General features: G+C 36.3%; 1 protein-coding gene across 1 annotated transcript in view; it reads right to left on the reverse strand.

Moving 5' to 3' along the window:
• The window catches only part of PTPRQ (protein tyrosine phosphatase receptor type Q), a 179,051-nt gene that overhangs the window by 81,250 nt on the left and 74,184 nt on the right, over window positions 1-23,617 (reverse strand). The window contains exons 25-26 of the mRNA XM_032493701.1: window positions 23,233-23,502; window positions 2,165-2,488 (exon numbers count right to left, since the gene is read on the reverse strand). Of these exons, the coding sequence (XP_032349592.1) occupies window positions 2,165-2,488; window positions 23,233-23,502 (594 nt within the window). The remainder of the gene's footprint in view (window positions 1-2,164; window positions 2,489-23,232; window positions 23,503-23,617) is intronic.

Consider the following 23,617-nt stretch of genomic DNA (forward strand, 5'->3'; position numbering starts at 1 on the left):
AACATCAACATCTAAGCATTACTGACTTTTAATCTTAAAAGCATTACTGCTCTTTAAAATTTTTCTTGCTTGACTGTTCTAATTTCTCTCTTTTTTTTTTTAATTGAAGCATAGTCAATTTACAACGTTGTGTTAATTTCTGGTGTAGTGCATGATGATTCATTTATACATATATATTCCTTTTTATATTCTTTTATTATAGGTCATTACAAGGTATTGAATATAGTTCCCTGTGCTATGCAGTAGGACCTTGTTTATCTATTTTATATATAGTAGTTAGAATCTGCAATATCCCACTCCTAATTTATCCTTCCCCACACCCTTTCCCCTGGTAACCATAAGTTTGTTTTCTATGTCTATGAGTCTATCTCTGTTTTGTAAATAAGTTCATTTGTGTCCTTTTTTTTTTTTTTTTAAAGATCCCACATATATGTGATCTCATATGGTATTTTTCTTTCTCTTTCTGGCTTACTTCACTTAGAATGACAATCTCCAGGTCCATCCATGTTGCTGCAAATGGTATTATTTTATTCTTTTTTATGGTTGTAATTTCTCTTTCTCTTATTCTTACATGTCAGTTCATCATATATTCTGTCTTGCACTAATATATGTAGTGTCTTTTTGTTTTTCATATCAAATGCAATCTCAGATTATATCTCCGTGGCTTAACATAATAAAACTTTTTAACTGTAATTTTATGAAACTCAAATATTTATCATTAGAACAATATTCTCTTCATTCCTGAGACTAAAAGAAGAGTGATCAACTCATTTTCATAATTTATACAGTTAGAGTAACTGGAAATTCGTTGAAAGGCTTTAAACAAGGAAGTGACATCATCTGATTTGGGTTTAAAGAGATCAGCTTGAAAGCTAAGGATGTCAGGTTAATGCAGTGGTAGCAATAATGAAGAACAGGACTAATACGACAGCAATGCAAGTGGAGGGATGTGTTTAGACAGCATGGTTGAAACAAATCATCAGCAGAGTGGAGGAGGAAAAGAATGCTGCCTGGATTTTCACTTTCTGCAGTCAGATGAGTGATGGTGGACCTTAATGAGGGAAGAAAGATTGGAGGATGAAAAGGTTTAGTGCTTATACCACATTCATTTTGAGAGATATATTTGACACATCTGCCCAATGGTATCAGTTGCTCCAGTAAATATACTGAATGGGCTCTAGGGAGCACTGGAACTGGAAGTAGATACTGGAGAATAATGACTATATAGGTAGACTTTAAAGCCATAGGACAGGATAAGGTCACTTAGGGTAAGGTCTAGGTGTTGTGTGTTGATAAAGAAAAGGGCTAACTACAGATTTCTCAACACTCCAATACTTAGATTTAAAGAGAGAGAGAGAGAAAACATGCCAAGGAGACTGAGAAAGGGCTATCAAGGAGGTTAAGAGAAAAATCAGAAGGGCAGATCTTACAGAAACCAGAAGTCCAAACACCACAGAGGAGACAGACAACTGGGAAGAAGGCTAAGTTGTCTAGATTCCATCTCAAATGTGGAATTGCATTAACAAGCCTTCATTTAACATTTACTACAGAAACATTATGCCAGGTACTCTGGGGAATAGTAACAAGAGACACATTTAGTGACCTAGAAAATAAAGCCTCTAGATCAGTTTATCTCACTATTTGTAAAGGTCTACAGCAGCCTACATTTATCACAGAAACGGGGTGTGTGTGTGTGTGTGTGTGTGTGTGTGTGTGTGTGTGTAAGCCTAAAGTCACTGAAAAGGTTGTAAAGCTGGCTTAAAAGCAGCATAGCTTCTGGATAGGAGGGAAAATGTAGGCACAGAGAAAAGGATACTTGATGGCAATCAGTGTAGCCTAGTGAGAGATCACAGGAGAGGACCATAATGCTTTGTTGGAGTCAAAGACTCTAGCACCTTGGCACAACTCTGGGAGTTAGAGAAAAGCCCTAATAATAGACAGAAATTGAATTTCCCACTGGGATTCAATTCAGTTAAAAAACAAATATGTTATTATGGTTAATGGTGTTTAAGCAAGTAGGATAACCAGTTAGTTTTAAAATATAAAACTAAAGTTATAAGAGCAATCTTTACCTATACTTTGAATGATTTCTATGTAAAAAACACATTTAAAGAGCATTTTCTTGAATGCAGAAGTATATATACATATACAGGATGTTACTTACGGCCAGGCAGGGTTTGGGTAGATATCCAACTTGAAGCATTGCCATAGCCGGCGTTGGTGCTGGCGGCCACTTGGAATCTATACCATCTATATTTCTTCAACCCGTATATGGTCTCTTCAGTTAGGTCAGCTTCATAGAGGTACTGAATTTTTTGATATTCAACACATTCTTCTGATTCCCATTCTCCGCATTTTTGAGCCCGAAGTTGAGTGGTAATCTTGTAATTTTGGAAGTAGCCAAAGATACTGTCAGGTCTCATCCATGTCAGTGTTGCACTAGTTGACTGAATGTTGGAAAAAGCAATATTTGTGGGAACACTGGGAACTAAAAAGTAAAGGGAAAAATGAAAAACAACTGTAATTACCAAACATTGTGTAAACAAAGGAAGAAAAAGTATTTACAAATATTTCTTTACTGTGCACATAGTGGTGATCTCTTATTTCAACTGCCCTTGGAGCATTTAATGAACAGAAGCTTGAGGTGATGCTTCAGAGACCAATGTTTCAAAGGGTTACAGGACAAAACAATTGTGATTTTTTTTCATTCCTAATTTTGCTCCCAAATTCACTCACAAGTTGTTTACAAACCTGAAACTAACACTGTAAATCAACTACACTTCAATAAAATTTTTTTAAAAAAATAAAAAAAAATAGTTTTGGCACGACATGAAAAAAAAGCTTACTTTAGTTCCCCATATAAGCAATGGTACAAAGGAGAGCTGCATATTCATATAATCCTATGTATTTCCTAGGTATGGTCTGAGTTTTTAATATTCAGTTCCCAACAAAGACATTCTTATATTTAAATGTCTAGATAGACACAAGTACATCTTATATATAGTAAATGTTGATTATAAAATAAATAGATAAGATCATTAAATAAACTGATATAATTAGTTAATTTTTATCTTGCATATATTCAAATTTAGTAAAATTCTTTCCAGAGCATCATTAAGCAAACTGGTATTAACACACACAATAAAGTATCTGTAAGTCACCTACAGTCACATGGTCCTACTTGGAGTCACTTATTAGATTTCATATTAACCACTGGTTTCCTATATGCATATCCTGCGTTAGGCTCTGAGCCTGGTATTAGGAAATTAAGATACATAGGCTTATGTTTTCAAGAAACAGCCATTTATGAGACAAATAATATAAGCATGCTATGGTTAGAAATATAAAAGAACAATGAATTAGGTGATAAGGCAGCTTTGTCAACTACGCCTGTCCCTGTATATGTCCAAGAGCCTTTGCTCAGAAGGCTGAGACAGAAAGAATGATAACGACTTGTACACAAATAACACAACTGATAAAAAACTGTACGTTGCCAATCACATTAAAAATAATAAAATTAATAAATAAATGATGCCTGTACCTATCATATTAATTCAACATTCAGTAAGTATCTAATGAGCATCTAATTTATGCCAAGTACTACTGGAAGTGCTGGGAATACAATGAATAAAACAGACAGAAGTCCCTACTCTTTGGTAATTTATAATCAGGAGGTTTATACACAAGTATAAACAACTATTATATACAGTATTTTGGATGATGACTAGTGCTATGGGAAAAAAATGGAAGAGAAGAAAGGAAGAGTTCCAAGGATATTGAAATTTTAAATTGAGTAGTCAGAGAGAAAGCCTCACTGATTAAGAGACATGAAGTTCCTGATGAAAAGGGGGGAACTAACCATGAATATTTGGAGGAAGAACATTCCCAGCAGAGGGAGATGCATGATTAAAGGCCCTGTGTTGGAACCATGCCTGGAACATTTGAAGAATTTAAAAAAAAAAAAAAAAAAAGGCCACTGTAGCCTGTAGGAATTGGAGGTATGAGAAGGAACACTGAAGACTGGATTGTGTATGATAGTGTAAGAACATTGTTATGACTTTCACTTGAGTAAAGGAGTTACAGGCTGTAACCTTTGTTTGCACAGAGTCACTCTTGCTACCGTGTTGAGAATAGACAAGGGAGAGAAGGGTAAAAACAGGGAGAGTAATTAATAGGCCACTGCAGTGTCAACACAAGATCAGTGATGGCCTGGACCAGGGCTGCAGCAGCAGAAATGAAAGGAAGTATTCAGATTCGGAATATAATTTGAAGGAGGACTTGCTGATGTGTGACATGTGGGGCGTTAGAGAAAGAGAGGAGTAGGGGGAAGCTCTAAGGCCTTTGGATTGAGCAAACAGAAAGACTGAAGTCACTATTAACCAAGAAGAGAATGACTGTGGAAGGAGCTTTGGGGAATAAGATCAAGAATCTACTTTGAGCATGTTAACTTTCAAATGCCTGTCAGATACCCAGAAGGAGTTATCAAATAATAGATGGATGCATGAGTCTGGAGTTCTATAGAGAGGTCTGGACTTGAGTTAAAATTTTGGATTTCCTCTTAAATTTTTATTGAATTATCAACTGACTGCTTTTATATTTGCCTAAATCTGGAAGAGAAGAGAGAGTCTAATGCACCAGAAAACTACTAGTAAGTTACTTAAAGCCATATGATCAGATTCAATTACTCTGTTTTCAAATACTAATGTTTATCATCAAATCTTACTGTATTTCATCAAACACTAATCTTTAAAAAAGTAGCTTTATGAGCACAACACTTGATACACTACTTACAACAAACTCCCTCTTCTATCTTTAGTTATTTAAAAGAGAAATTAGAGAAAAAAGTTATTTTTTAAGGAAAATGTAAAATTTACTTTTATAGAGGAAGACGTTCTAGAACTGGCTAAAAAGTAGAATTTCTATGATTTATTGAAATCCTTCAGCCACTAAGTTTGAATTCAGACCACTTGGAGATAAGACCCATTTTCAAAATATCCTAATACAAAGCAGAGAAATATGACTGATTTGAGGGGTTCAGGAGAAGTTTTAAGAGAAAACGTTGCATGTGAGATGAGATTGCACTTATTGTGAAGGTAGAGATTCTCGAAGAGGGGGTAATGTGATCTAGTCAAGTCTGACTACAGCTTATGGTTCATCTTGGCAATAACAAAGAGAAATAGTCTAGGGATAGACTATGTCAGAGGGACTTTTACATAGCCTGTCAGGTGATGGAAAGCTATCAAGATGTCAGAATGAGATGTTCAGAAGTACATTTTATCAGGTCCAGTCTGATGACTGCACAACAGGAAAAGGGACAAATTCATAGACTATTTGATTAGTTCACCAAAGAAGACATAAGATGGTAGCAATAGGAAGTAAGTAAATTTTTAGATCTATTTGGTGGTTGAATCCATAGAACAGGCAAACGAATCAGAAGATCACGGAATCAGAATTTGAAGGCTGCTCAGAGATGCTCTTGGTCAACTTGTCTTCTTATGGCTGACCTTTATGGAGGCAGACATCCCCCGGGAACCCTGGTACCTACAACCGCTTCCAGCCTTTCAACCAAACATTAATGTAAGTGATGATGGGAAAAAATTTTGCAGTTGTAATTAAGAATCCAAATAAATTTACTTTAAGATGGAGAAAGAGTAACCAGTGGACCTGATTCTATAACATGCGTCCTTTAGAAGTGGAGAGCTTTCTTTGGCTAGTTACAAGAGGAAGTAAGGTATTCTAGGAAAGAGGTCAGATTCAAAGGACAAAATTGTCTCCATTGCTGGCTTGGAAGAAGGACAGGGCCACGTGATAAAGAATTCGGGACATCTCTAAGGAGCTAAGGGCAGCCCTTGGCTAAAAGCCAGCCAGGAAATGGGGATCTCAGTCCGGCAACTGTAAGAAACTGAGTTCTGCCACACCACGTGAGCTGGGAAGAGGACCTGCACTCCACCTGAGAATACAGCTGATCAACATCTTGATTTGACCTTGTGAAATCTTGTGAGACTGAGGAGAGAATCCAGGCACAGCCGGCCCATCTCTAACCCACAGAACTGCACAGCACGAAATGAGTTGCTTTAAGCCACTAAGTTTGTGACAAAAAAAAAATCAGAAAATGAATTCAACTTCCCTCGACCAAATGACCAATCTCTACTTATCTAGCCTGTGCTTAATTTTTTAGAGCAAAGGAAACCTTAAAATCTTGAGAGGCTTTATTTTAAAATAGATTCCCAGACAGCTTTATTAGTTTGCACAGCCTTCGTTATTTTGAACAGCTATCTGTCTTCTGATAAATCCTAGTTCTACACTGATAACCCACCTCAAATAGGCCTAATCCCATTTTCATCCCCACTTAACTCCAACATTTATACCAAAGATCTAGAAAGGTTTTGTTTTGAATTCATATCAATGAAAAAAATTGAGCAATTACTCTAAAATGTATTTTTATACATTATGCACATTATATACATATATAAATGCCAAACTACATGTTAGATTGTGCCTCTGAAGGTCTAGATCAATTTCTGGAACAAAACAAGCATTTAATAAATATTTTTTCAAAGTATCAACAAATGAATGGAATGGTATAACAAGAGACTTGATTTAGATAGATGGTCATGAAAGGCTATCCTGATGAGTTGTAATTTAATCAGAGACCCGACAGCTCAGATGTAGCTTCCCTGGGTGAAAAACATCAGCATGTGTAAAGACTCTGAGGGACAAGAGAAAGTGGTACATTGGAAACACATGAAGAGGCTGCTACATCCTCACGGAGATGAATACGCAGACAGAAAGTCGGAGATGTCGGCCAGAATCAGATAATGCTGAGCCTTCTAGACTGGATTCAAGATTTTTAGTTATATCCGAAGTACAATGGGAATCTTGGTCAGTTTTATATTGACTTTTCATTTGAATTAAAACCACAGACGGCTCTTTCCCCAAGAGAGCCGGGGATGATGATCCAGACATCTCCCTTTCTTTCCAGTCCTTCACCAACTACCCCTTCCACGTTTCAGTGTCCTTCCCCTGGGGTCTACTAAGCAAACAGAGGTGGGAAGAACAAAGGATGCTTTAGCTATCCCACGAACTGGAGAAAGCAGGGGAGGCTACCCTTTCCCTGTCTTTCAGCAGGAGTGATGACTGGATGCCTGTGACTCTGTGATCAACGTTTTCCCCCTCCAACGTTCAGATTTGCAGAAAGAAGACTTTAATGGCAACGTTTGTTGCACAATAAAAATTTCCAGCAGATGGATATTGTCCACAGACTCCAGCATTCTCCAAATCAGCGTTGCAGAGAAGAAAAGGTCTAAACAGGATTGTGCTTTAACTTGACACATAAGATAGTGTTTTAACTTAACAAGATCCATACAAGAATTATTTTTAACCTGACTAAAAGGAAAGTGACAATAATTGCAGTTGCCTCCCATGTGACAGGCACAGTGATGGACTTTGTTCAGACACCCAGAGTCCAGTACACATGGGCACGCAGTAAGTGTTGACTATGTAAATAAATCACGGTTCACGAAAAAGTCCTTTGGTTTTCATGTGGTACAAAATTTTGTCCACATTCTGCACTCACATGTGTTTGGATTAGACTCAGAAATAAGTCTAATCTGAGGCCAAATACATAGTATAGCTCGCAGACTTTTTTTTAAACAAGGCTACTTCAGAGGCACTCATAAGTGACTAGCAGTAACCCTCACTAATATCCAGTATCTTCTCTTTTGATGAACTGTGTGTTGAACTAGACTATTTCAAGGCAACTGCCCTATTGAATTACAGATAGAAAAAGGATTACACCCATTTTAGCATGGAGAATCAGATTTCCATTCTTTAAGAATGACTAAAAACCTCAAACTTTTTCTGTCCACAGATGGTACTAATTTGAACACATCATTCCATGCTTCCTGGAATAATCATGCAGCTTGCTTAGATTTTCTAAACATGACTGAACTGTGATGAAGCAATCAACATTCACTGCCAAGGTATTCTGTACATTACATTTTTATTCATAAATTATTCTTATCAGTGAAATACTTTCATAATGGTTGAATTGAAAGTCTGCAGACCTATATGAGTAAAACTTGTTACAGGTTTAAATGCATGTCAGTTTTTAGTGATTATTTACTAGATTCCACTTAGAAGATGGAAATGTGTATAAAATATAATTATTCCCTAAACTTCTGAATATCAATTATTAGAAGCTGCCAACCTTTCATGATAGGAATCTGATGATATAGTCTGTATTAACTTCTCACTGACCTGGTTAAGTATACTAACATGAAAGACTAAGTTTCCTTAATTCTTTATTCATGACTATATATATATTTATCTTCAAGCACAGATATACTCTCTTTTAAGCAAAATAGATGTCTGAAAATCTATATTTATAAATTATATTTATACAACCTACAAAAAAATACCAACACAATCTATTTCGTTTACTAAGAATATTTTTGTCTCTACTTACTTTTAATAAATGACAAAAAACCAAGGTACAAATATATGACCTGAACCTACAAAAATAAAAGTACAGTTTACTAACACTAGTGTAATATGGATCAATATAAACATAGAAATTCATGAAAAGTAGGTGCAAAGAAAATTTCGGCAAAGCAGACATGAATTTTGCACTAACTTGAATTTCATCAGCATCATTTACTGGACATTCCTACTGAGTGGTGTGGGCAAGTTATAAGTATTAGGATATATGCCCTTTTTCTTGCCTCTATGGAAAGTAATTTAGCTAACAGAAACTACCGTAAAGAGGTGATGCCAAAAGGAAAGGTCCAGTGGAAGAAGATCTGGGAGGTGTAATCTGAGGGAACAACTGATGATCAGTAGAGGTGTGGGAGCAGTAATGTCTAAGTAGATTAATACGAGGAGAGAGATATATGTGGTAACAAAATGTTTGTCAAGGACTGGGAAGCACAGCAGATGGGAGAAGAGAGTCTAAGGAAGTAATAAGAAAAAAAGGGGAGGGCATCAAGTGTGGTGTCCTTGAAAGGCACTGAAAGTGTGAGAGATGAATTTAGATCACTCCTGCATAACTTAGAGAACTACTGACTGAGATTAATTGGTAAGAAAATCCTGAGCCTCCGTACAGTTATTAGGAAAAGGTAATTTTGATAGAAACTGGTTAGAGGTTGTATACATGCAGTACAATGGGGAGTACAATGATAACAAAGGATGATTAGGAATCGAGCTAAAAGAATAGGCAGATAATATTGGCAAAATGTGATGACTTATTGGGCAGAGATGAAATGGGAGTCAAATAAATGGAACAAACTCAGGAGTTAGGTTAACAGATGGCAAGGACACTTCCTAGAAGTAGGCTATGATGTGACTCTGATATGACAGCAAATAATGAAAAGGAAAAAAAACAAGACTGTAACTCTCTGTGAAAATAAAGACAAATTAGATGAACAAGAAAAACTCAATAAGCTCTGGTACTGAGATCAAAGATGTATTTCTCTCCCCCAAACCACATAAACAGTACACAACAATGGCCTTACGTAGTAAATACTAAGTATGTCTAACTTGGCTGTTTCTAGAATGTCTCTCAGTATAGGGAGGAGGCATAATTATCAAACACACTTTTGTAAACCTATTTCTTAAGCTCCTAATTATTCAGTTCAGGTGTACTTCTCTCTGGCAATCCGGCTTAATCTAGAGACAGATTTTGGAGTAGCTGAAACAAAATTTACCAAAATATACTACATAAACATGATTTTAGGTGATACTACAAAGCTGAGAAATTATTAATATGCCAAATTAAATCATCTTAAAATATTCTATTTGCATGAAAGAGAACTGAGACAATATCTATAAGCAGAACTAAAGTTTCTGAAAAGAAATTTTAAGCGTCTGCCACAAGTGCATATACAGCAGACAACTGGGGACCCAAAATAATTCTATGGACCACAGCTATAATAGTATTAATATTTAAATCAAATATTATTGACAAATAACTTTTTTATAAAATATCTCAGTAAAACTTCTGGAGAAAAAGTCATCTTTTTTGGAGAACACAACAAGGAAGATGGATTATACATGTTTTATTTGGAGGCAAAGTGAGTTGATTTGTTTTATAGACTCATTAGTTTGACAGCTCTACGTAGCAAGTCATCTCATGAGAATATCTATCAAAAATGACAACCTTGATTTGAAAGAGTTTATCAGAAGCAGTTCTTAGGGGAGTAATTATATAGCAGAGTTAATTGTCTATTCAGATCACTCTAATACCTGGAGACTAAACTGAACCACTGACTGATGAAGATATGAAAAAGATATACTGGTTAGTGGTGATTTGCTTGAGGATGGATGTGACTAAAGAAAATGCTAGTTTCATATTAGCATGAATAAAGAGTGATGCCTTGGGAAAAGACGCTTAGGTTAGAATAAGAAGAGGTCAGAAAAAACAATTTGGGATAAATATGTGTATATATAAGCTTTATAAATTTGCATATAAGCTTTGAAACCATGAGAGTAAATAAACATTTAAGGGGGGTAGAATTTACAGTATCAGAACAGCAGATGATGAAAAAAATTGCCTATCAAGTCAATAGTTAATTGAGGGTAGATTAGAATAGGAAAAAGAGATCATAAAAAACTCATGTAAGCCAGTCATTTCAGGCATCCGTTGATACTTAAGAAATATTTGTTTAACAAATAAATGAGTAAGTGAACAAACTAGTGGAGGGACACATGGATGCATGGATGAATACACGGACTTCAAGAAGACATGTCACCAATGCCATCACTAATGTTGACTGATGAACAAGCGTCAGCAATGCCGATTGTAATCAAACACTACTTAAACCATTCTTTTCTAAGACTGTGGGTATATAGAAAACCTTGATGATTAAAATAGGAGTCCTGGATCTAAAGTCTGGGGAAAATCTCTATAGACAGAAGAATTTAGATTTGTCAGTGATTCCATGAAAGAGAGAGAAAGAGAATAAAAGGAGAGGTGTAAGGAGAAACAACAGAGGAGACAAGATCAAAGGACAGAGTGAGACTGCAGACTCTGTGAAATAATGTAGCCAATATAAAAATTCCTGATTGCCCAAACATTTTTAAGAACAAAAACACTGTTTAATTTATATATTAAATATATAAATAGTATATTACTACAATTGTAAACTCCTCCTCTATGTACTTACCACAAAATGTTCAGTAAGGCTATTATGCAGAAAACTGCTCAATGTGATGAGAATTGTCAAAATCATGCAAAAAATAATTTTGCAGAAGTAATCAAAAATTTATATAAAAATATTCCATTACTCAAACCTAGTAAGTTTGGGGCATATGTTCTGATGATACCAGAATAGCTTGTGTCACACTAATCCTTCTGCAGGTAACAACCATGACCTCTGTGGGGGAGGGAGGGTGTCAGGGAACCGGATGTAGAATTGCCAAAGCAGCTGAAAAGGGAGAGAGCCATAAAGGGGTTAGACCCAAATTCTGGGTCAAAACTCCCTAGAAATCCTTGGCTAATCTCTTAATTGTGAAAGTATGAGGGACATACCAAGAATCAAAGTGGAAAGCAACAGATAAAAAACTTAGTAGAAATTTTAGTTGCTTCCCAATGCAGGGGAGACAAAATTTGGAGTCTGAATCCCACCAAATTAAGGAATTGGTAAACAGCAGGCTTAAATTTAAAATCCCAGAAGGGCCATACATTTACTTTGCTCTATGTCACAGGACTAAGGTTTTGTACTTCTACAAATAAGGCTGAATCCAAAGCCACACATTCACAAAACTATCATTCAGTAATTTAATGGCCTGTTAGAATAAAAGCCAACACCCGTCAAAAGAAGATAACAAAATTCAGAGTTTCTTTTTTTTTCTTTTTTTCAAAATTCAGAGTTTCTGAAAAACATTACCAACAATGTCCAATATAAGTTTAAAAATTACTAGGCAGGCAGGAAAATTGCTGACAGGAAAATATGACTTGTAGTCAGAAGGAAAAGTGTTCAATACAAAGAAATCACAGGGTAACTCAGGTGTAGGAATTAGCAGAAAACTAATTTAAGGAAGTTATCATAAATATTTCATTTGACATAATGGAAAACACAGTCATAATTAGAAAGCAAATGGGGGAATTTCTGCAGAGAAATGGAAATAAAGAAACAGAACTAAAGGGAAATTACAGAATTTAAAAGTATAATATCTGACATGAACAGTTCATTGGATTTGTTTAATACCAGATAAAGATGGCAGAATACAATCAATGAATATTATGTCACATCAGTAGAACTCAGAACTACAGAACAAAGGGAAAGAAGTGAAAAAATTCAATAAAATCTCAACCACTTAAGAGGTATGTAATTAGAATCTCAGAAGAATAGAAGAGGGCAGGAAAAAAACTTCAAAAAATAATGGCCAAAAATTTCTCAAATTTTGGAAAGATACTAATTTACCAATACAAAAAGCTAAATGAACCCACAGCAAAATAAATGCAACAAAAACCACACTAGCCATGTTATTGTCAAGCTGCTTAAATGTAAAGGTAAAGAAAAAAATCTTGAAAGTGTCAAAAAAAAAAAAAAGTATTTCATACACAAGAGCTAATGATATAAATGGCAGTTGACATCTCCTCAGAAATAATGAGTACTAGAAGACAAAAAAATGACATCTTTAAAGAGAAAAATATTGGATGGTGGGACTATCTACACAGAATTTTATATCTAGGGGAAAAAAATCCTTCAAAGCTGGAAGCAAAATCTTCACTTTTAAAAAGTCCTACCTAAAGTAGGCTAATTTAATCAGTAACAAATGTCGGAAAATTGGGCTAGTGATTTTTTTTTAACACACCCTTTAATTGGTAAAGATTTCATTATTGTGATCCATATGGAATAATATGTATTACCTTTCTAACACTGCAAATGCTTTTAAAGTAGTAATTCTTCATAATAAGGTATCAAGGCACAGAACTAGTGAGTAATTCAAGGATGCAGTGAATAATAGGTGGTGATATTTAAACGACAGCGATAGCACTCATATACTAAGAAATGTTACTTAACCTGAATTTTGAAAGCATTCATCATGTAGTGGCTGCTATTTATTCACGTCTTATATGTATATGATGGCTTCCTCCCATAAGCTGTTCTCTTATACACCATGAAACTTGTAATATTTGAAATCCACTATGTTGGGGTTTACAATAATTTGTGCAACCTATTTGTTTAAAACCTTTTCTTTATATTTATACTGCATTGATTTTTTTTAATTGTCTAAATTAATGTAATATTGTTAATGAAATTTCACTATCATTAAAACTCGTTTATTCCACATTTCAGAGTTTCTACACCATTAATGTTTTTCCCTGAAGTTTATAATCTTATAGGAACCACAAGTACATTCCTGAAGCTTTCAAGTAATATGGTTACCAGAGAGAAAGAAAAAAGAAGGGGTTTTGCATGCTCACACACTTGCATAATTTACTTAAAAAGGGAAGTAAAAGAGAATAAGGGAAAAAATGAGGTGAGATGGAGAGGGGAGGTTGATATGTAAAGGCTGTTATGAAAAGTATCAGCTACAGCTGCATAGGACAGGAATGGAAAATAGGGTAATAAGATATGCCCCAGTTCCTAAATAAGTTAATAAAAATGCTGCTTGAAGAACAGCTGGCTTTGGCTGGAGCTGGACTGAAGAAAAGAGTGGGTGCTGGGAGTCCACTTAATGAAAGGTATTAGAGCATCAATGAGGTCAGGAGAATTATGCAGAGTAACTCAAATTCATTTTTTACAGAGGGAACTGCATTTAAAAGGACTTTTAAATTTATAATTTAGAATTTGATATCTAAGACAATTTCATAGTAGCAAACATTACACTTTGGAACTGATCCAGGATAAAAAATGTGATACGTGTCTAGAAACTATAAAATTTCTCAGAATACCTTCAGTATTTTACAGATCTTATCACATTAACTCATAGTATTTTTAGTATTATAGGGTAAGCACATAGTTGATAATAGAAATGTAGTTTTCCCAAATTTTAAAACCATATTTGGACAAAAGTATATACATGCTTACAGCATAAAAATCCCTGCACAAATTAATGAAATTCATGATGGACCTCAATTTCCCCACTCTGCAATGTAGCTATTTAGATACTGTGAAATAATAGAAGAAAAATATTTTAATTCCACTAAATGCAAATGAGCTATTGAATTTCTAGGGGAAGGGAAGTATGATAATATAGTTGAAAGAGTTCTGGGCTAGTAAGTGTCCTGCTAATTATTAAAGCACACTCAGTAGACACTAAACCTCTGGGCTTCATTTCCCATGTTTGCAAAATGAAATGACTAAATGAGGTTGAAATGACTCAATGAGGTTATCTCAGAAATCCAATGAAGATCTAAAGTTATATAATTCTAAATTTTAAAAGCACAAGAAAAATAATTTTGTTTCATCATAGTCTTCCCAGAAGTTCCTAGCAGAGTACTTCATATATATTAAATAACTTAGTCTTGAATATATGGTTAAAAAGGGTACCACACATGATATTAACACCCCTGCAAACAAACGTCAGGCTTTGAAGAAAATGGAGTAGATGTATTCTCCCAATTCCTTTCACTAAGTACAAGTAAAACCGCGGACATTAAACATAAAACAGACATAAGAAGGCTTTCAAAGGGAGAGAAGGCAATGCAACTGAGGTCTTGGGATCCAAGGGATCACGCAGTAGTGAGTTTTCTTTTTGCCTCATTTATTCCAGAAGCCACTGATCTTCAACTGCCAGACCAAAAAAGCCTCGGTAAAAACCTGCTCCCTCTAACCACAAACAATACAAAAACAAACAAACAAAAAACCCAAAATAGTGTAGCCTAGCAAGACAGAAAACTTTTGGACAGTAACAGCTCTACCCAAAAGCCACAGGAAAAAAGCCGTGGCCTTACCCCCTTCCATGACCACAAATGAAGAAACTAGTCTTCTGCCTTCACCAGGTGGTAAGGAAGTATCCCAACCACCCCTGATAGAGTGAGGTCAGAGGGGGCAAAAGAGGGAGCCAGAACCGTCACCCTTGCCGCGGGTAACAAGACCCCTCCACCGGGTCAGTGGGAAACATGGGGGGAGCAGTGAAGAGGCACCCCTGGCCTTCCCCGGGGAAGCCTGGTGGGCGGCCCCCTTTCTCATGCTCACCCGGCATCCCCTCCTGGGGCGTCAACAGAGGCCGAGTGGGGAACTTGGATTTCTGCTCACACCTGACAGTGACGGAGGTGCCCTCCTTCTCTCTGCCAGAGTGGTATCAATGGAAACCCTCACAAATTTAATATCCTTAATAGTTCCAGGGCTGTTCGAGTTAACTATTTCATATTAGGTGAGTGTGATAGTTGTGCTTCAAAGAAAAAGTTCATTTCATCTAAGGTATAAAACTGTAGGTATTATTTATTATCCCTTTGACGTCTGCAGTGTCTCTAGTGGGTTTTTTATTCCTAAATACTAGTAATTTGTGACTTCCTTCTTTTTCGGCTCACTAGAAGTTCGTCAATTTTATCTTTTCAAAGAACCATCTCATTGTTTAATTGATTTTTCCTACTTTTTTTTTCCAATTTCATTGATTTCTCCTCTTATTTTTATTAGTTCACTTCCTTCAGTGTATCTTCCTTTTCTTTTTCTAGACTCTTGTGGAGGGGAGGAGCCTAGATTATCGATCTGAACTGTTTCCTCTTTCCCAGTGTATGCATTCAGTGCTATAAATTTCCCTCCCTTCATGATTTTAACTGTTTCACACAATTTGATATATTGTATTTTCATTTTGTATCAACTTATTTCAAAACATTTTACTTTACTATATTTCTTTATTTCTCTTAAGACCTTCTTTTTGACAGATGTATTATTTAGAAGTAGCACATTTTACAACTGATTTGACATCACACTTCAGCTCCAACTTTGCATCCTGAGAGTGTTAAAAATAGTTTTAAAACTCCCCAAAAAGAGATCTCCAGACCCAGAGAGTTTCATGGAAAACTCTACCAAATGCTTAAAGAAGAATTAACTACAATTCTACACAGTCTCTTCCAGGAATTAGAAGAGATTCATATTTTAAAGCTAGTATTCCCTAATACTGAAACTAGACAAAGAGAGTGAAAAAAAAAATCCACAAAACTACAGACCAATATCCTTCACAAATATAGATGCAAAAATCCTTAACAAATGATGAGCAAATAGCAATCAGTAATATATAAAAGGAAGTACATCATGATCAAAAATGGGTTGAATTCCAGAGACCAAATGCTTGTTCCTATTAGAAAATCAATCAATGTAATCTACATATTAACAAGCTAAAAAAGGAAATCACATGAACCTGTAAGTGCAAAAAAAATTTATAAAACATTCTTGAAATGACAGCATTACAGAAAATGGAGAACAAATTAGTGGTCGTCAGAGGGTTAAGGCGAGGGGCGGTGCAAGGTAGGTGGGCAGGAATTGGGTGTGGCCACAAAAAGGCTACATGAGGAATTATTCTCATTGAAATATTCTCTATAATGAATGCACTGATATAAATATGGTGGTTGTGATATTGTACTATAGTTTTATACAATGTTCCCAGTGGGAGAAACTAGATAAAAGGAACACAGGATTTTTCTATTATGTCTTATATCTGCATGTGAATCTACAACTATCTCAAAATAAAAAGCTTAATTAAAAAATACCCCAGAAGACATGCCTTTCTTAGATTTTACCACATGATTGTCTAAAGCTAAGTTTGTGGATGAAAGTTTCTACTTAAGGCACCTAAAATATGCATATTGAGTGTTCATGGTGTGTCCATCACTATCTAGGCCTGTATACTGAATGATTCATTCATTCATTCTGTCATAATATATTTACTGAGCATCACTATGCCAGACACATTTCTAGCCACTGAAATAGGTGTGAGCGATACAGAAAAATCCCTGTTCTCATGGAGCACGCATTGCAACGAGGACAGATCCACAGACAATAACACAATAGAGAAAAGCAAAGCAGGAAAGAGGGACAGAAAATTCCAGCTGGGAGGAGGTTCAATAATAAGTAAGTCAGATCCTCTATGAAGAGGTGGCATTTGAGGACAAATGTCAAAAGATGAAGGAAGAGACACCTACATTACTAGGGAACAGAATGCTGGGTTGAAAAAAGCCTTATTATGGGCCTTTAAACTGACTGTGAATTTTATTCTTTATGACTTGGGAGATTCAGTAAATTTTTAATGAACAAATCCTTTTCCATCTAAAGAGATTACTGCAGTGTTTTAGGAAAATGGCCAAAAAAAAAATCACTATTTTCATAGTTACTTACATTGCTTCCTACTCTAAATTTATCATAGTTCCCAATTTTCCTGATATTATATTCAAACTTCCGCTACAATTACACAAAGCAGAGTAAGGTCTACTTTGATTATCCCATCTCACCTCCTATACTCTTTTCAATTATAACACCTACACTAGTCAGGTTTCCATCTCAGCCTGACCCCTTGTATTACATACCTTTATTCTACTCTGTGTTTCCCTTGCTGTATCTTGGAATCCCTATTTACTCCTCTCCATCAATCTCACTATGCTCATGAATAGTGATGGGGCCAGAGAGTGGCTCACCATGAGTGCTTCAGCATACCCAGAATCTTCAGATATCCCAACCCCACCATCTAAGATGGCTCAAATAAAGAGAAGAATGTTCTTTGATATGTGCAACTGACATTTTCTCCTAGCATACTGAGCAACAGCAAAAAAGAATATTTTGAAAACTTGGCTATTTTACTGATCTAGCTCAGATAATCTAAATAAACATTAGTGTAACTATGAAATTCAAACTAGAGCAATATTTTCTAATTACTGAGTCTAAGCTTCTCCTATAAAGCAATTCTGAAGCTACCAATGAACATCACCCAATTCATACTCCACTTCTTCAACACAGCCTTCAATAAAGTGCATTTCTCCTGAACTGCTATTTGATTTCACCTCCAATCCACACAATTGACTAACATATTTATGTAGGTTTGTGTTTAATTGCTTTATAATGATTAGATATGTCTTTATAATAACAGTGAAGTTACTTGGAGGCACAGAGCCAAGACCACTAAGGTCATTTGGGATTCAAACTTGGGTCTTGATCCCCAAACACAGAGCCTGGACATACTAAGCATTAAATAGTATATATTCGTTAAATGTCCACCACACCACAGGTATATAAAAGAAACTTCTCATCTGATGGTCACTCAGTATTATATTTAATATTTAAGTTGGTATGAAATATATTTTGTGAGCCACATCAGTGGGATGCAGACAAAGGAAAAAGGTAGAACTTTTGAATCAGTACATTAATTTGCAACCTTGAGAAACACTTTGAACCACCCACATTCAATCTAGTAAATGATACTTTTAAGAATGGTCTGAGTTCTTATAAATGATAGAAATATTTTACTTTTTAAGAAGTTGGTAAATGGAAATCAGATTTAGTCAGAATCACACCTTGCCCTGTAATCTCTGCACTGCGCAGAGAAGCCCACAAAATAGGGATCCAAATAAAGTACATATCAAATACATTTCTTTAATAGTTCTTAGGGGAATGGTGGTCGTGGCTTTGCAGAAGGGGATTAAGAGTTGACATATATGCTATCAAACTATACAGGGATATCTGAAAGAACCAACAGCAGAAGGGGGAAAAAAACAACAGGGAAATTAAGCACACTCATTCAATCCTGAGCCATTAACATATTTGTGAGCTCAGTGGACTTCCCAGGGGTTCCTTCAGGTGCCTGATACCTCCTCTGGGACAAAAAGCTAATAAAGAAATCACTGCCGAAAAGAACACTCCTAAAAACCACGACTGCATTCTTCACTCTCCCTCAATTAAGTGCTGGGCACCCAAGACATACAGTGTATTTCCCTCTTTTGATTCTAAGTGACAGAACTTGGAAGAGCTTTAAATAAATCCAAAGTGTAAAATTATCTTCCAGAAAAAAGGAGTAAGTTTTCAAACTCAATACTAAATCACCACATTTACTAAGATTTGAAAATATGAATAAATACATGCATTTTGAACTCATTTGAGATTATAAAAGTTGTCTTGCCTGTACATGAACTTTCTATAATATTTTTACTGGCAGGTATAATGTATTTGGACAAAAAATGCCGTTAAAATGACCATGTTTGGGGGCCTTTACCTATATTTGCCCTATTCCAATGTATTTGTGACAATAGAACCAATTGAGACCCCAAACACTAATCTCCTCATAAATTCAATCATCAATATGCATGTTTAACTGTGCCCAGATATGACCAAGTTTACACTGAGAAAAATATCCAATAATCCCCGAAAGGAGTGCTAAGGTCAGACACCAGGCAGTAAGGGAGGGAGCTCAATTTGATTTCACTTTATGTCCAAAACAAGTACAGAGTCAGCGACTCAGAGCTGACTTTACACTGTGACTAATCTTAGACCACCATAAATTAGAAGTTTGCAACAGCTATAAAACTGCTTCCATTCTTAACAGTGAATTTCCAGGTCTTACTCATATCTCATCAACAGACAATTCACGTGAACCCAGATAAAAGCAAAGTACTTACCTAATAAATACTGTAACCATAAATATAATTACCTACTAGACCTGCAAGCTAATTTTAAAGAGAAGGAAATTATTTCAGTAGTTCTGAAGCAGCAATTAATACTCATGTTTTCTTCGATGACCCTCCTTAACTGAGAAAACTTTTCCATTTGCCTAGAGAAAATATCTATAAATTTTGCCTGAGGGAAATGTGGAAATAAGATATTGCAGTGGAATTAAACCCTTATGAAAAATTACGAATTTCATGAGACAACAAATCATTTCTCTCTTCTACAAAAATTTCAGTGCCTAGAATGCCCAAGCCTCTCCGCTAGGAACTGTGAGCACAAGAAAATAAATAAGACACAGTCCCCACAAACAGAGAGTTTACAGTGGAATAGAGTGGTTCTCAAAAGTCAGTACTGTCTCACCCACATATTTTCTTTAAGTGAAGATTTGTGAGTCGTATTTTCCAAGTCCTGATTCCTTCGGTCTGGAGCAGGACCTCAGGGATGTATATTCTCATGCAGGGAGTCAGAAGTCCAAACTTTGAGAAACATTTGTCTTTAGCAGTGAGGGAGTACACAATACATACTGAAATACGTCTAAATCTGCCTAATTCATTGATTTAGAATCCCTTCAGCCTTCACTCATGTGGTCTTTTAATCCTGAGTTAAGATCTAATTCAAATCCTTAATTAAAGGATTTTTTCCCCCACAACCTGTACCTCAAGTTCAGGTGGTTCTATATCAAGTACATATCACTACTTTGATTATGTGTCTCAGTTCTACTAACTGAACTTCTGCTTCATGCCCGTGACTCTGCAGTCACCCTGAGTACAAGTGGACTCATTATGAATGAGTCTGCCTTGTTTTCTGAGTCCTGATCCTCTCACTTATCTCAGAATTACTGCCCTGTCTTTTGTTCCCAGCTCTCTAAGGTTTAGCACCCATCCAACGATCACGACCATTTTACCTGGTACTAGACCACCCTGATGCAGACCACCTGCCTGGATTTGAACATATTTCCTTCTCTCAGACTCTGTGTAGCTATGATCTGCTGCCCACCCACCGGGGAAACACCTGTTTCTCTTTTCAGGACCCGTGTGACACTGTTTGCCTGTCCTCACTGCTACATATCACCTACCATCAAAATGCCTGGGAATCTTGTCCAGTACCTCCCCAATCACAGAGTGTCACATCACCTGCAGAGACGCCCAAAAGTACAGGTTCTTGGGCTTCACCTCTTTAGGCTATGATTCAGCAAATCTAGGGTGAAGTCCAGGAATCGGTAGTTTTAATGCTTAGCATGTCACTGAAGACACAAACACACAGACACACACACACATTTAAGCTGGGCTTTTAAGAATGAATACAATTTTGTGTGACATAGAAAGGGAGAAGGACAATATAGCCACACGAAGCAAAGCCATCAGATGGGGAAAAAGTATTGTTTATGTTTAAAGAAGAGAATTAAATCCATTATTAGCCCCCATAGCAGATGTTTAATAGGTGAAACTGATGTGTGAATAAATGAAGTCTGGCTAGAGGTATCAGCTATGTGAAGAGATGGAGTGGGGGAATGTAAGAATGAAAAGCTATAAAGTCAGATTCTAATTGGTGATGAATTCTGGGTTGTAATATGTACACAATGAGAATAAGTAAAACATTTGGAATATTCTGGGCCATCTCCTATACACAGAGCCTTTATTATCACTTCTATGCTTCGGATACCTAAATCTGCATGTCATATTCTTACTTTTCAGACAATAAACTTCACCTGCCAACACATATATGCTCTAAATTGTACGTTAGGGCCAATTCAATCCAAGTAAGAGGTGGGGAGATGGGACGGATGGGTAGGCAGGATGGGAATGGGTGATAAGGCCGCTTTCGGGTACTATTACAGGAAGCAACAAGTCTGATATAAAATGGGGGCAGTCACATTAAAGGAGGAGCAAACTGCACAGCCGTGGCAGGGACTGAATTGAAGGTCTGATTAAATGTAGAAGAGACGGGAGAAGGTATCACATAAAAATATGTGGCTTGGTCTCCAACCGATTATAAAGAACAAGCATAGAAAAGTAAGGAAGAGAAGGAGAATCTATGTAACAGAAACGCCATTTTAAATACATTTAGGGTTGATACACCAACCAGGTTCCCAGTTGAAATTTTCTAACTGTGTGTGTGTGTGTGTGTGTGTGTGTGTGTGTGTGTGTGTCCCCAAAACCTTGCAGGAGAAAGAGTGAGAGAAAGAAGATAAAATGCAATAGAAAGTATACTGAATTATTAAGAGTAATATTCTAGGGGATATATGAGATTGAAACAAAAATGAGCAGCTAGATTCCTGAAGAGTATGGCAGTGACATCCCTGAGAGGGGATATTTGGAGACATAAATTTTGAAGGAGGGTAGATCAATTATCTTTGATGTTATTAGTAAAATCAATAATAGCCTTGTCTATGGATGACAGTGGGGGTAGACCATATTCAAAATGAGAGCAGAATTTTCCTATGGAAGATTGGTAAAAGTGTAAGGAAGGGATGTATAGAAGATGGAGCAGCTGGGAGAGTTAGCGATAAGAGAATTTATAACTGAACGAGGTAGAACCATCTCTATCTTCTCCAGCACTAGTCATCAGCCAGCCTCTAGTGAAAACAAACAGTGGGATCTGCTCAGAGTTGGTAATTTTCTAGATGGTCACAATGACATGGTTTGAGATCTAAGGAGCAAGAGATAGGTGTTGTTGAAATGTATCCATTCCAGATGAACAGAGAAAACACTGAAGTCTGAAGAAATGCTGCATCGAAAGGATAAAAAGTACGCCGATATGGATGCTGCAATCAGAGAGAAGGTACACCACGTCTTGAAGTTCTCTGGTTGATAGCCTCAAAGATAGAAAAGTGGACTAAAATTGAGTGATGTTGATTTCAAATGGAGCAAAGGGTTAAAAGACTGTTTCCATGATAAGGAATCTAGATGTGCCAGAGGTCAACAATTATGCCAGTACCCACCATCCCCATTGTGGGAAGGGCCTTCAGGGAAGTGGTGTTATCAGGACGGACTGAAGTTTTCATTTATAGGAGCAGGTGCAGTTTTAGAGAAGGTAGAAGAGGAAGGAGATTACGACATAGGACAGGTCAACGTTAGGAGGAGTGAGAGTTTTCGTCTTTGTAGACTAGAGCTTAGTGACCTGGATATTTTTACTCCAATAATATAAAATATAAAGGCTATTATAAAAGGAAAGGACATAGAGTGAGTCTGCCAGTGTGACTACAGAATTCAGGGAAGCATCTGGAATGCGATAAAATCAATTTAAAAAGAGAGAGTGCCAGAAGTTTACATGTTCATTGCCTATTTTAAATTATGATAAGGTATAATTCAGTAAGTTTGGTGTTTCGATAATAAGAAATAGATACTTGTGAAAACACAATAAAGCAGATTTTTCTCTTTTTCCTCTTTCCAGTCTCCCAATGTCGTGGAGATGATTCCATATACTACACAGCTGGTCCTCAGGTAGATGTGGAGCTAAAAAGTATGTTTTGTTTGTTTGTTTGTTTTTACTATTTCTTGCATAGTTTTAGATAAATGTGTTATAAAGACTACAAATGATACTGACAAACATATAACACAGTCCGGGATTAGTTACTGTGTTTCAGGTTAGTTCTCTCTTTCAGGTCAATTACCTGTTTCAGCTTAGTTACCTGTTTCAGGTAGCGTGCTGATGTTGCATGTACTTTCGTCACCTTCGCCAGCTGAGGTGGCAGCTCTTATTTTAAAGGCATAGGAGGTATTGGCAATAAGTTTCATGCAAGTGTATCCGTGATCTTGGGAAGAGACTTCCGTCGCATTCCCCTCAACTGTTACTGTATAATGCGTAATGATTCCATTTGGCTTTTTAGGCGGGTCCCACTTCACCAGAGCTGACTGCCAGCTTGTTGCCATACACTGTACGTTCTGTACAACATCTGGAACTTAAGAGAGAAGCAAGTGCCCAAAGTTAAAATGTATACACATGTAGCAGATAAATGATTTCATCATATGACTGCTAGATAAAATCATGCTTCAGACAGAAGCAGAAAAAAATTT

The sequence above is a fragment of the Camelus ferus genome, chromosome 12 (genome assembly GCF_009834535.1).
Source record: "Camelus ferus isolate YT-003-E chromosome 12, BCGSAC_Cfer_1.0, whole genome shotgun sequence".
Taxonomy (NCBI): domain Eukaryota; kingdom Metazoa; phylum Chordata; class Mammalia; order Artiodactyla; family Camelidae; genus Camelus; species Camelus ferus.